General features: G+C 45.2%; 1 protein-coding gene across 1 annotated transcript in view; it reads left to right on the top strand.

Moving 5' to 3' along the window:
- The window catches only part of KCNAB1 (potassium voltage-gated channel subfamily A regulatory beta subunit 1), a 522,245-nt gene that overhangs the window by 216,255 nt on the left and 290,963 nt on the right, over positions 1-15,027 (top strand). The window contains exon 2 of the mRNA XM_069213297.1: positions 10,737-10,780. Coding sequence (XP_069069398.1) covers positions 10,737-10,780 — 44 coding nt within the window. The remainder of the gene's footprint in view (positions 1-10,736; positions 10,781-15,027) is intronic.

The following is a 15,027-nucleotide window of genomic DNA, read 5'->3' as shown; positions in this document are numbered from 1 at the left end:
GGGAGTGCAGGCGAGAAGGTAGCACCCTCCTGATCACTCTGGGTTGTAATGTCCATGGAATCACTCATCCTCTGGTCTGAGGAGGACGAGATGGAAAATCGTTTGAACTGGGATATATTTCTCGTGATGCTCTCACCATCTGTCATTGCAGTCACCATGGTTCCTTTGATGGTGGTCACAGTCCACAGCTCTGCCTCAAAAGGTAGAAGGATCTTTCCCCCTGGGTGGCTGTCTTTAACCAGGACGGTGTCCTCTATGCAGATAGGGGCCTTCTTGCCAAATAGTCATTATTGTGAGACCTCGTCTCATGGATTGGCTCTGTGGACTGCGCTGAATGGCCCACAGAGGGTGATGGGGTTGGCATCTGTCACGGCTCTCCCAAAACACAGTTGGCTTGGGGTGACACCGGTAGTGGCTTGGGGTGTGACTCTATACTCTCAGAGGAAAATGTAGATAGCACTCTTGGCATTCTGTGACTCCGCTATAGCAATGCGAATTGTTTTGGATAGTGTCTTCACAAATCTTTCCACCTCACCATTGGCCGGATCTCAAAAAGTCAGCCCACTCACGGCTGTTGAATGGGGGCCTGTTGTCTGTGCACAATTTTCCGAAAAGGCTGTGGGTGGCCATCAGTTTCTCCATCTTTGGAATAACCACATGGGCTGCTGTAGACGGCACAAGTTCTACCTCGGGGTACCGAGAATAGTCATCTATTACCACTAGCATGTAGGTCCCATCAGGAAGACTCCCAAAGTCTGTGCTAACTTTCTGCCAGGGGGCCGTGGGACCCTCTTTGGTGAGGACGGGTGCAGGGAGATCAGGCGCGCCATTCACCTGGCAGACAAGGCAGCCTTTGACAAAATCTTCCACCTGCTGGTCCAGCCCCAAAAACCAAACCCTGGTTCGAAGCCTGTTTTTTTACTTGACAATGCCCTGGTGGGCTCTGTGTGCTAACAGAATGACTCTAGGTCCTAAACAAGCAGGCAGCACCAAGCGGGACCCTCATAGTAAACACCCGTCTTTGCTCACTGAGAGCTCGTTTCGGACATGGAAGAGTAGTTGGAGAGTGGCTTTGGCCTCCGCCGGGCAGAAGCTGGCAGGGTGCTGTAGCGGGCGCCAGTCACTGGATCGCATGGCTTCTATCGCCAACAGCAGGCAGTCATCTTGGCTCGTGGCTTCCACTACTTCGGTGAGAGTTATGGGCAGTGGCCTGGCCTACTACCAGCCTGATGCATTACTTGGTTTTGAGGGCTTCCTCGGCTTCTTGGGGGGTAACTGGGCGTGCATGACGCGACAAGAAATCACCTGGCTTTCGAGTGCCCGATTGGTACTCCACCCGGAAGTCGAACTCTTGCAGCTGTAGTCTGCATCTTTCAATCAGCGGCGCCGGTTTTGACGATGACCCCTTGAAAAGGGGGAGCAGTGGCTTGTGGTCAGTAACCACTGTGAAGGCTTTGCTGTATAGATAGATGTGGAAGTGTCGGCACCCCCACTGGATGGCGATAGCCTCCCACTCTATCTGGGAATACCGCTGCTCCGTAGGTGTTAAGGTCCTGCTGGCAAAGGCAATGGGAGCCCACTCTCCACAGTCTTGTTTCTGGGCTGGGACTGCACCCAAACTAGTGGGGCTGGCATCAACGGATAGCAGGGATTCCCGCAGGGGGTCAAAAAAGGCCATGGTGGTGTCAGCTGTATGGGCCTTCTTGGTGTTCTCGAATGCACGTTCTTGCACTTCATCCCACCCCCAGGGATGATCTGCCTTGGTGAGGTCTCGCAAAGGGCCAGTGAGGTCCGTTTCTCATGAAGGGCCCACAGTACGTGACCATTCCTAGAAAACTTCTGAGCCAAGATTCAGAGGTGGGGGGGCGGGGATTTTTAGATGTCTCTCACCTTGGTCAGGGCCAATCCTTTGCTCTGAGAATCAGTATCCAAAGAAACTGATGTCCCTTTTAAAAAATGTGCACTTCTCACGGTGCAATGTTAGCCTATGTTCCCACAGCCTTGTGAATATTATGTGTAGGCAAGCCATGTGGTCTGTCTTTAAGCATAGGGGCGTGTACTAGGATATCATTACTCACGTTCAGGTCCCCTGCGAGCTGTTGCAGGACTCTTTTTATTGTATGTGGAATATCTCTGTGGCACTGGAGATGCCAAAGTTAAGACGTGTGTACCTTCAGAGGCCCATGTGCGTGCAGAATGTCAGTATAGGTCGTGAGTCTGGGCGCAATACCATCTGGTGGTACCCCGAGAGGATGTCCATTTTGGAGAACCATTTGGATCCTGAGAGCTCTCTTATGATGTCATCGATCGTCAGGGTGAGGTGCCTCTCCCACTTGATGGCCTGATTGGGCAGACGCATGTCAATGCAGATGCGGACTGCATCGGCTGTTTGGGCTTCTTTACAACGACTATCGGGGAGACCCAGTAAGTGGGCCCTGATATCTTCTTGATGATCCCGGCCTGTTCTAAAAGTAGCATGTCCCGCTCTACCTTTGAACGCAAGTGGAAGGCCACTTGCCGATGTCGGAGGGCAATGGGGGCCACCGAGTAATTGATGTGCAGCTGGAGGGGTGGTCCTTTTAGGCAATCAATGCCGCTGAAGAGTGCATCAAACTCCTTGGTGAGGCCTTACAAACAGCTGGCATGGACGCTAAATGCAAAGTGTACTAGGCCTAGGTTCTAGGCGGTCTGGCAACTGAGCAGGAAACCTGACACTTCTTGCGACACAGATTTTAGTTGCGAGCTTCATGCTCTCATGGGCGACGTCTGCCGTGAAGACGCCCGATATCTTTAGCAGCTCGGTGTACCCAAAGCATACACCAGCAACCTGGTAGGTTTGAGTGGTTTCATTAGGCTGTGGTAAATCTTGGCGGCCATGAGGTTAATTGAGGCTCCTGCATCGATTAGAGCTGGGATGGATTGACCCTGCATTGCCACATGACATGTGGGCAGTTGTCTGCTGTGGACCACTCTTTTATCTCCTCTTTATCTACATGAACTACTTGCTGGTCATTATCCATGTCGCTGTCTGATGAGTTGGTGGGGAGGGCTGCCACAGCCTTGACTGCTTTCTTAGGAGTGGGCGTCACTTTGGGCGACAAGCAGCACACCTTCGCAAAGTAATTGAGCTTGCCGCATGCGCTTCAGGTTTTGCCTCGGGATGGGCAACCCCTCGGATGGGACAGGGTGGCACTGCACCATCTGCAAAATCTATCTTTTGGCTTCAACCCAGTGCGCGCAGCTTTGCCCTTGGGAGTTTCTGTGACCACCGCAGTGACGGGTTCAGATTTCACCTAGACTGACATAGTTTGCTCCGTGTAGGTGGCCCTTCCTTTTGACAGTTCCTGAAAGCATCTCAGGGTGAGGATATCCCTCATTCGCATATTGGGTTCTTGCAGAATGCGCTCGCGGACCTTCATGGAGGCGCACCCCTGGATAAACGGGGCACTGATTTCATCTTCCTCATCTGGTAGCATGCATGTACTGGCTAGCTCTCTGAGGCGTGCATAAAAGACATCCACTGAATCGTCAGACGCCTGGCGCGCTTGGCGCAATAGGAAGCACTCGTAGTCAGGGTTTGCATATGGTTAAAAAATGCACGGAAATGGTGTCCTTCATTGTGGCGTACGGGTTGGGGGTCGCCAGGACTACTGATTTGGATACTTTGTGTATGTTTGCCTCTCCCAGATGTAGGAGTAATGGTCGCTTTTGTTCATCTTTTATTTCTAGAGCTTCAAAGTAGGTTTTGAGGCGTTCGATCCAGGCTTTCCATCTCGCAGCTTGTGTGGGAGGGGCCCCAGTGATTGTGAAAGGTTCAAGAGTAGGATGCTAGACATGTTGGAGAGACTAGCGGGCTGCCATTGGCTGTGCGGTGATGTCCGGTGTTGGAAGTCTTGGGGGGAGTCTCCTTGACTGGATGAGGTTGCTAGTGTCATGGCCTGTCCTTTCCCTCCCAACTGGTGGTGTCTTATTGCCTACCTTGTGTGAGCCCTGGCGTTGCTTGCAGCTTGGGGCCAGTGGGCGCCAGATAGTGGGTCAGGGGCTCTTCAGTGAATGCCTCCCCCACACTCACACCTATGATTGAGGTCCCAGCAAGCCGCGCAAGGAATCTGCGGCAGGAACTGTACCTTCTGGGCACTCCGGGTGCCGGAGCACGTGTTAGGCGGCACTGGTAATTATTCCAGCAGCTGCGGCTCGCGTTGCCTAGGGACGTCATGTAAATTGCTTTGGAGGGGGGCTTTGAGAGTTTGGTGGGTGTTGTGATCCCAGGACAGCAGCCACGCTGACAAGCCCGTGAGTATCCTGTGGCAGTGCCAGTGAGTCTTGAGGCGGGCCCGCTGGCAAAGCTGCATGTGCATGTGTGCAGGTGGCTGCAGATGGTGGGCGGGGTCCCATGTGTCTTCTGCCATGTCGCTCTGCAGTCGGCTGGAGGCTCGATTCTGGTGCAGCGCAGCGGTGCCCCTGGAGACTTCTGCACACATAGGTGCAGGGAGGAGGTTCGGAGCATCCTGCCCTCATCGCCAATGTGGAGTGGGGCCCCCTCAAGAATGGCACCAGGGCCAGAAGGTTGGTGTGACATTCTGCTTTATTAGCCTTAGGCAGCTCCGTCAATAACTTTTTCCCACCATCCCTTCCGTATTTAACCCCTTTGCTCTACGTCACTCATGCACAACTACTGCTCCTCGCAGAGGAGGGGTGTATCCACTTTGGTCCCTAGCAAAACCGTACCAATGATTTCACCTAAGTGCAGGCAAACACTACAAGCAATTTCAAACAAAATATACTATGCACATGGCTTCGGGCCTCTTTTCAGCGCACTGTCTTCGGCTACAAAACATTACAGCAGCCTACAGTTGTGTTGAGCACTTTCTGGATAGTTAACAATTATCACTGCTATCTTTAGGTTTACCCCGGAAGCACTAGAACGGAAACACATCTGTCCCCGAGGGCGCCCTATCCCTTCGGCCGTGGTTCTTTGTAGCTCTTAATATGCACCTATTGATGTAGTTTGATAAAACAGGCTGTAATTATTGCGGCTGTAAATAGTTAGCATCTCTCTAATAACCTCATGAGCTCTCTTCTTTAATCCTTATTTCAACCAAGTTCCGCCAGTTACTTATTATTTTGTCAAAGATTGGAATAGACAGTGAAGATAAGAGAAGCTGTTTCACGATGTTTACGCAGCCGACAGCTATTTTGGATGGAGCCATGAAAGAGCTCAGCCATGAAAGAGCTCTGCAGAGAAAAGTCCATGAATATACAAATAATGGAATATGTGCCAAGCAAGGCAGAAGTCTCTCAAAGGGATGCAGGGATGAAGACTTGGGATCTAGCCAGGGTTAGTGCATAGCAGCATTATTAGTGTGCAGCCCTTCCAAGTACCACGCATCAGGGGTCAGATTAATGCATTTTAGTGCTGGTGTTTGCATCACTCCTGTAAATGCATTAGTCATGCATTATAACTCCCTTACATCGACCCTGTAAGAGGCACAAGGAGGTTGCATTTCACAAAAGCAGCCAGCCTGCTGATGTTTTAAAATGACCTTTCTCTATCAGAAGTGCCTGTGGGCGCTGCTGCTGTCCCGAGCCTCTGATAAACAGGGACGTCCCTTCCGCTATGGCGGCGGAGCTTCGACCTCCTGCTGAAAGCAGAAAAATAAAGGGATAGTAAAAGTATTTTACTATCCCTTTATTTTTAGACTTTCTTAGGGTGGGGCGTGGCCAGCCTCCTACACGTCAACAAGTGGAGGAGGGCTGGTGGTGCACTTCTGAGTTTGCATGTCAGTTTGGCCGGCTGTCTGAGGCTGGCCAATCCCCCCCCATCCCATCCCTTTCTGGCAGCAGCCGCTCCTGCTGATAAATAGTTCCACACAGAGCCTGAAAGAGAGGTGCGAGCTCAGGCCGCTGTGTTATTGTTTTCACAGTAATTAAGGCTGGGGGCCCTAAACTACTTCTGGATCAGTCAAGCCTGCTTCCTGGCCTCAGAGGCACTCTGTACATACCACATGGTCAGCGAAGCCTGGTTATGTAAATATGAACAACAGCCAGGTCATTATCTGTACCGTTTGGCAAAGTGAAGAGCTACTCAGATGAGTCAAAGGGCACGGACAACTCTGAGTGCCTGAGGCAAGCCCGCAAGACTAAAACTGGATAAAAGTAAATACAGATAAAAGGTAACTCTCAATTACTTGAATCACATTGCCAATTGATAACTACTTTAAAATATGAGATTTATTTAATAGTTTGTCTCTTGTAACAAAAATAAAAGGTGTTAGTGCACTTATTTTTTCAATCAGGCAACTTAGCCTAGTTTGTCACCAGTATGGACCGTTTGACTGGGAATTAAAAGCGTATTAGTTTGGCCAATAACCTCACTCACTTCCTTTTTAATATAACTTTCTGGGCATTAAAATTCATTTTGACATAGGTCCCTCAGTCTCCCGGTCCTCCAGCTGCAGCACATAGACGTGTCACACCTGACCTTGCTGTCTAAACTTGATGCAGAAAAGTGTCAGACCTCGATGCTGCATGAGGATGTGTGGTTCTCATGCTCCACAGACTGACTGCCTTGCAATGTGGAAATCCTCACTCTATAATATTTATAGAGTGATTTGTATCACAGGTCTTCTATTTCTAGATCCTATAGGTTCCTTCTCAAACTCGGAGCTCACAACTCACTTTCCTTTTCTAAGTTACCTTTCCATTGTTTATGAGATCTTACAGATGTCTTTAGTTTAATCCTGCTGGAAACGATATCCAGATCACAGACCTGTTCACATATCACTTAAGTGCACAAAAAGTGTAATTTGAGACAGGTAACTAGGTACATGGATGATCCTGATTTGGTCCACTTATGCATCAATCAAAGTGTCACTGTTAAGACATTGAAATGTCACACATAAGACTTAAAACATAGGAAGGTCACACATGATCACAATAAAACCATGGCATATCTGAGTGTGTGCAGTCACTGGCTCCGTATACGAAAATGTGCATAGTTCAAACTCTCACTTACACCTTAAAGCACTACACAACACCGGCCCAGCCATACTCATGGTGGCATCTCCTTTCACAAACTGCCCAGAGTTTCCTCAACTGGACTCCTACTGGCACACATCCACACATACTCAGAACCAGATCTAGAGGCCAGGCCTTCTCCGCCATCACCCCTAAAAACTTGGCTCTTCGAATAGCCACCTCAGCCCGCCATAGGAGAGGTTAGACTCACACTTGCACAGAACCAGTATACCCTCCCGGGTGATAGTGAGCTCTACAAATACACATAGCATAACATAAAGGAACAATTCACTTCTGGTGATTATGCCAGTAGAAAGACTGAAGAAGCCACTCTCAGGAACAAGCACTGGCAAACCAATAAGACTCACCTGGGAGAATTACTGGCTTTGGCAAGGTTTTGTAGCCATGCTGTACAGCACAGTGGATGCTACAAATCTTTGTCAGCAATGCCCATGCTGTAAAGCATGAACAAAAGGCAAAGGCAGAGCCAATTGTCTCAAAGGGGGGAACTTTTAGCTTTTCCAATACTTGTAAGTTCTCGGCACATCACCCCTATGGTTCTGGGCAAACCAGTTAATCTCCCCATGCATGAACATTTAGCAAAACATCTTTTCACATGAAGAAAGCGATTGGACCCATGTCCATGCCTTAGTGAAAATGTACTTGGAAGCAGAAAACATCTGTTGTCACAATTAACATCCATTTCAAAGGAGAAAATGGGTTCTTTGATGTGCATGTGGCATGGTAAAACATAGCTACAACAAAAGGGTATGATTAGAGGAAGGACAGCGATCAAGCTGAAGCAATCAGTACTTGGTCCATACTACAGTCGAAAGAACAGGAAGTGAAAGCTTGCACGCACTGGCCAATTAGAAGGCTACATATAAGAATGACAGTGAATTCAATGAATGTTAAGCAGTGGGCAGGCTGCAGGCCCCTTGTCGTGTACAGTATCTCTTTCAAGAGTGCATGCAGCGCATGCGGTATTGCAAGTAAGACTTAACAAGCACTTGCAATGCAACGGGTATACTATTTGTTCGCGTTAGAGCTATTAGCCTTGTAAACTCCTAAGCGGACTTTTCTTGCCACATAATTTGAAAACCAAAAAGCAGAGCAAGATCGTGCTATGTAAAACCCACCTTGATCGCACTGCAGGGAAAATAGAAAGATAAAGTACTGCAGAAACCAGGCTGAAAAGATGGAGCCTCATATATTTTCAATTGTTGGCTGGTGCGCTCGAGGAGGGCTGAACACCGGAAAAGGCATGACGTATGCATGCCTTTCACTAATGAAATCAAGCGTATTTTAAAAAGCAAGCCCATGAACGTGACAGGCCTGACACAGGCATTGTTAAAAGCCCAAAGAGAGATTACAACAGGGATGGAGCGCTCGTGAGCTGGACTCTAAAATTGAAAGAAGCAAAAGAGAAATGAAAGGCACTCTGTATGAGTTTGCACAACATTCTAAATACACCAAGTTACAGATAGATTAATTGCAACAACTCATTCTGTCTCCCATGTGTTCACTGACACTCATTGACTAAAATCAAGCATGGCTAGCATCAGTGTACTTATCTTTTAAAGATCGCTGTGCACAGTGCTAAACAATGTTGCACCACACAATGTAGTAATTCTGGTGCCCTCGTTCAGTACCTCGACAGTTCTCTAAACCTTAACTTTGTAAAGTGCACTGGCATAAACAGAAATTAATGTTATTTTATGTAAGCTATTTCTAAGGCTCAAGTATGCCCACATAGGCTTGAAAATGTGGGTACACATTCTGACCATTGCAGCAGCCATTTGTTGCATCAGTTGTGAGTGTGACAGATCTTGATTGTTGTGCAAAAGCCGAGGTTTTCTGAAGTAGAGCACAGGTGAAGAGAAATAAGATTCCAAGCATTAAGTGCAAGATGCTTTCGTTTTGGTGGTTATAAAGTCTGGAAACTTTCAGAAAGCACAGATCTCATCTAGTGCTGTGTTTGGGTGGTTGTCGGTACTATGGCTCCAAGTGATGCCCTGTGGTAAAGCTGGACATGAGTTCTAGCTCACTCATTGGAATGAGGGCAAGCAGCCTGAGGTCTTCTGTCATTGAAACTGATCACTAGGGAATAGGCCTGCTAATTAAATCGCTAATTAAATACATAAACAGGAACTGCAATCCTTTAAAAATAAAACGATGATAAACGTTTATTATCATTTTATTTCTAAAGGGGTGGGGCCATGGGGGTGACGAGAAGTAAGGGGAGAGCACAGAGTACTCCCCTCAGTGTGCATGTATGTTTGGTCGGCAGTCTCGGGCCGGCCAAACACACATGCGCACAAGCGCTCTCTCCAATACAGCACTGTGTTGCCGGGTTGGAGAGAGCAAGCCCAGGCTCGCCGTCTGCATTGGAGCGCCCAGCCAGGGCGTTCTGTCCAATCATAACACTGCTTTGAGCAGCATCATGATTGGTCGCAGGGGACTCTGTAGTGCAGCGGAGAGCGGCAGAGAGTGGTGGCGCAGTTCAGGTGCGTTTGGTTTTTATTTATTTTTGTTTTATTCCCCCGCCTCGCCACTTTTCCAAGTTGGCATCTGCGACTGATATTACTAGAAGAGGTCCAAAACATTGGCCGTTTTAAATATGTCAAGAACCCATCAGTCATATTTGTCCTGTAGCATTGAAAATTTGAGCACCATTTCTGCATCTCAGCATCTTGTTAGTTTATATGATTGCAGATTTCCTCTCTTGCTGCTTTCTTACCTCAATAGAAATAACTTGTTTTATTCTATTTTTAAAACACAAGTGTAGGAGCGCATCAAAATGTTGCATTGATGTATGTACCTAATTGGTATTTGGACACGCAGAGATTTCGATTGCATTTAAAACGAAATCCGTTACCCAGTTGCTAACCAGAGATGTATTACCCTCTGCTAAACTTCAATAAGCGTCTTCCAGTGTTCAATCCCAGCAGAAAGAAATACAAAATGCACTTCGCTAAAAATACATCACTTTTTTAAAAAAAAATAGGAGTTGATTTGAGCATAGCCCAATCAGTATACTAAAATGTGGGTAAAAGGTAGATTACATTTTCTGCTATCAAAATAATGCCAGAGTGCCTTGGAAAAGTTGTGCACCTTGAAAAAGCAAACCTAGAATATCAGTGGGACAAAATGTTGAGGACAAAACATAGAAAAAATAATGACAGGTAAGTCCAGATTTTCTGACTCCACTTATGAACCTGTGTGGTACATATATCTTGAAGATTTGTGACCTCCAAGGTACATAGATGTGGAGTTTTGAATAGTAAATTTATTATGCACTTACCCTTCGATATTGTGTCCCTCGATATTCTGTCCTTGGTATTCATGTATCTCGATATTGCTGGTGCCCATAGTCAGGATTACAACTATAGACAATACCATACAGATAGTTTTAGGTTAACATATCTGTCTTCTTTTGGCTACATGCATTTTAATCACTACAAAAACTTGGAATAGCAATGATTAGTTTCAAAGTGACCTGAGAGCAGTGACTATACCACTGTTTCATCTGCTATAATTATGTGGTAGATGAGCTACAATTAATATTCAGTTTGTTCAGGAATTGTTTCAGAAATTATACCTTCCAAGAATGATTGAAGGCATCTTACTATGTTATCCAAAGAATTTGTGCTGACTATGCTGTTGTAATGTAGTGGACGTAGTCTAATATTGTGATCATTTTTCTTATTTCTTTTCAGAAATCTGGGAAAATCTGGACTACGAGTGTCGTGTTTAGGACTAGGTGAGTTACCTTGCTGTAAAAATACTTATATACATTTATTTTGAGTGCAACATTGCTGTAGCAGCCCAAGAGCAAAAATGGAAATGAGTTAACATCCGTGGTTTCAAACAAAACTGTAATAGCCAGAAGCTGGACAAGGATTTGCAATGCAATAGATCTCGCATTTGCTTGAGCTAGAGCTATTGGCGTTGTACACTCATAACTGGATTTTTCTTGTCAGATAAATTGGTCAACTCTGCTATTGTAACTGCTGTTATGCTACTAACACAGTGGTAAAACCATGGATGCTGCTGGAATAGCAGTTAGACCGCTGTAGTGAACTTGCTACTGCTGTAATGGCATTACCTCTGTGGTAATGGAATACTTTCTGTGGTAGAAATAAACAACAAGGCTCTACTGTAAAAAAAAAAAAAAACACTCCACTGCTGCTCTGGTCCCTGCTACAGTGTGCTTGAAAGTGGAACCAAGTAATTTATCAAATCAATTATTAGTTTTTAAAGGGTTTCAACTGAAACCAGTGTTTTATGTAGTGCCAGGCACGAAGTGACACAGGAGGGCGCTTGATCACAGATCACATGATAGCTGCTAAGTTCACTTAACTGTATGCACATTGAATTTTAGCTCCCTTTTACTACCGGCATTTTATTCATTTTCAGTTTTAAAAGTGGGCACTTCTTTAGTGGGCACCATAGTTTTTAGATATTTCGTTGTCCCCTAAGTATCAATGTTAAAGAACTGATATAGCTCCTCAGCTTCTCCTTATACAGAAAAGTGAATATTTTATTAGATAACAACAGTTCTCTTTTATTTACATGCTTGTCTGGCAAATTCAAAACTAGCAAAAGAAGCCATGTCGCCAACAGTCATCCGGACACAGCGAGGCAAGGGTTAGTTAACAGAGTTAGTTCCAGAGACGTTCAGTTTGACCAAAAATATTTTCCCTGATAGATATGTTCCTAGAAATTAAAACAACACCCTCAAAGAGCCGCAGGGGAATGGTTACTTCACCTATGAGAGCAGACATCGCAGAGAAAACCAACAACAGAGAAATTAACATATGACTGTCAGGAGGACACTTACTTCATTGCTAACTTTCATTAGATGAACCAGTGCATTCTGGGACTTGTACCATTAGTCTAAATGTACATATTACACTATCATTCCCTAAAACAACGACTTGCTGGTGGACAGTCCAGAATCTTCGTGACATGGCGACAACAGCGTACATACATTTCCCCCAGATGGTAGATGTCGTTGGACAGAACGAGGATCTTTGCACGTGCTGGATTTTTAGATTCTTGTCACATATAAAAGAGTCCTTCTTGTTGCAGCGGGCCTGATTAACTTTTTTTACATCATTCCATATGCTGCTTAATAGAATAATTTAGGGTGTCTGAACTTGCCATCTTGCAGTACTTTCTGCAGTAGAGTTGAGCTTCACGAAGGCAAAACCAAAACCAGACAGGAGGATGTGCCATCACACGCAGTAGCAGAAGGAAGTGTGACGTAGGCTGATGGGCAACAAAAAATTTCTCTCAGAGAAATCCCTCTAGGAGGGAACTAAGCACAAAAGAGAGGGACATTTTAAAAAATGGACCAATAAAAATGAAGCACTTAAGACAAGCACAACCAAGAACAAATGGTAAGAGTGTGTGTGGTAATAGGCCCATATTGAATACGTGCCTTCCAGACAGCGCTGTGTGCTCCCAAGCTCGACCTAAAAAGGGAAAGGTAACCTGCAGACCTGTCATGGCAACCCTTGTCCTTTCTTATAAGACCTTGTAATGAAGTTAGAAACATTAAAAGACAGTTCAAAAACCTGCAGGTGACCCTCTGACAGGCTGTGGCTTTTGACTTCAAATTCTCATCTCCAACTAAGAGTTCTGCAGAATTTCAACAGGGGGTTCAAATCATTTGTCAGAGTGGGGCTTGGAGGATTTAGGTATTGAGTTTAACCTGCTTAAATTAATAAGGGATTCCAAAGGATTCCCAATATCAAAGTGCAACTCTTTGTGGTCTTGATGAGGTTTAGGGTGGACAAAATCCATGTGAAGACCAAATATGGACACCAGGAACTTCTTTTTTCTATTATTGTTAAGGCAGTCTGTACCCATAATCCACCACGAGGAAACTGTGGCTTTCAGACACCCTTTTCCCAACCTGCTAAATCCTCACCATGGTCACAAGTAGGATCCCATGCCCTTAAATGCCCCCTCTGTGCCACGTTCCTCACTTGGTCTCAGCAGGTCACACCCAGCCCTTTTAAGAATTTCCGTCTTTCGAAGATTAGGAACCATTATTCATTCAAGGACATGATGTGTTCTCTACGATCATAACATGAACAAATGCATGTTAAAATAGGGCTTAGGAAATTAACACCCTCAAGACGATTGATGTTACCAGTTAAGGTATTTCTTCACAAAAAAAACATTTCCCTGTGGAAAAACAAAACAAGTTATGTACAGATTTTGCATGATATTTCCATATATAGAAAGGCACATGGATTCCACATCTGTACAAATATTTGTGTACTTGAGGACTCATGGATGCCTATGACTTGTATGGCTGTTTACACATCCTCCTCGAACTCTCCACAGCTTTTGATACCATCTCCCACAACTCACTCATCAGAAAGCTTCAGCACTGAGGTATGTGCAGACTGGCCCTCACGTGGATATCCTCCTTCTTCATGGACAAACAGTTAGACTTCTCCTCTGCACCTCAGAACCAACGAAACCCATATGCAAAGTCACTCAAGGATCATTGCTCAGCCCAAACCTCTTCAGCATCTACATGACACCCCTTGCGTACACTGTCAGGGCCTATGGCATCAACATAGTATCCTATGCCGATGATACACTGCTCATTGTCTCCCTTATTGACTCAACCAGCACCACCAAAGCAAACTTCCCAACTGCATTAGCAACGTCAGAGTTTGAGTGAAAAACAACTGCCTCCAGCTCAGCACAGAAAAAACTGAAGTGATTATCTTCTGCAACAACCACTCCCCTGCGGATGACTCTTGGTGGCCCTCTGAACTTGACTCCCCACTCTCCTCTCTGGAACATGCAGAGAACCACAGGATCAGCCTGGACACCACACTCTCCATGAGCAGATAGATCAATGCCACATCTCATCATGCTTCCACATCCTGCGAATGCTACACATAATTTTCAAGTGATCCCACTGAACACCAGGTGAATGGTCACCCAGGCACTTATCACAAGTAGACTTGACTACACCAACTCTAAGCCACCCAGAACACTGCCACCAGGCTCATCCTTAACATCCCACAAAATAAACATATCGCCAAACCAGAGCAGTAAGCCAAATCCCACCGCACCTCTCCCTGGTCCCAAATATTTTGAAATGTCGTGCTCCCAACCAAAGGCACCTGTCACTCACAAGCTGCAAACCAAAGGTCCAAAGTCTATATAATGCAACTGAAGGGGCACCGTCAACTTCCAAATAAGTTCAATCATCCAATCAAAGCTTCTCCAATATGTCCTTTATCTTCTTCCTTAAAGAGAAGGAAAACAGCAAACGTATTTCGTTCACCCCATGTGAACTTTCTCAAGGCTGTAGAACGAAACATAACATACATATATACCTCAATTCACATATAATATATCTGTAATATAGACATAAGATTAAAACAAACAAAACAAGACAAATAAATACAGGAGGACAGAAAAGACATAAAAAACAATACCCACAGTTAACCGATCCTCTAAAGATTAAAAAAGAAAAGATTCGTGCACATAATTCCCCTCTAAGAGATTTCACTACCGCTTAAAACACATGATATTAAGGATAAACTTACACCATGGATCTCGTAGAGAAAATTGGCTACTGCTAAAAACACATATCTATGTGAAACGTGATATTAGGGAAAACTTAAACCATGGATCTCGTCAATATAATTATTCAATACCAGCAACTCACTTATGAACTGGGCATAGGCGAATTAACTATTCCGATTCATATTTTTTAGAATCAATGACAAACAATACAAATCAAAATAATAATGCTACACATTTAGTTACTAACCCATAATATGAATACATAAATATATATTAACATACATGTATATTTATTAGAGACCCTCAGGTGGAAAAAGAAGAAAAAGGAAGTTAGCATGTATCATACACCCCAATGAAGTTGACTAAGGGGGTGCATGTGATGACACTTTCCCTTTATTAATCTTTGTCTCCAAATGGGACTAGTGGTGGTTTGGGTGCATATAT

Source organism: Pleurodeles waltl, chromosome 11, assembly GCF_031143425.1.
Source record: "Pleurodeles waltl isolate 20211129_DDA chromosome 11, aPleWal1.hap1.20221129, whole genome shotgun sequence".
Lineage (NCBI taxonomy): Eukaryota > Metazoa > Chordata > Amphibia > Caudata > Salamandridae > Pleurodeles > Pleurodeles waltl.
This window is presented reverse-complemented; position numbering and strand designations above follow the sequence as displayed.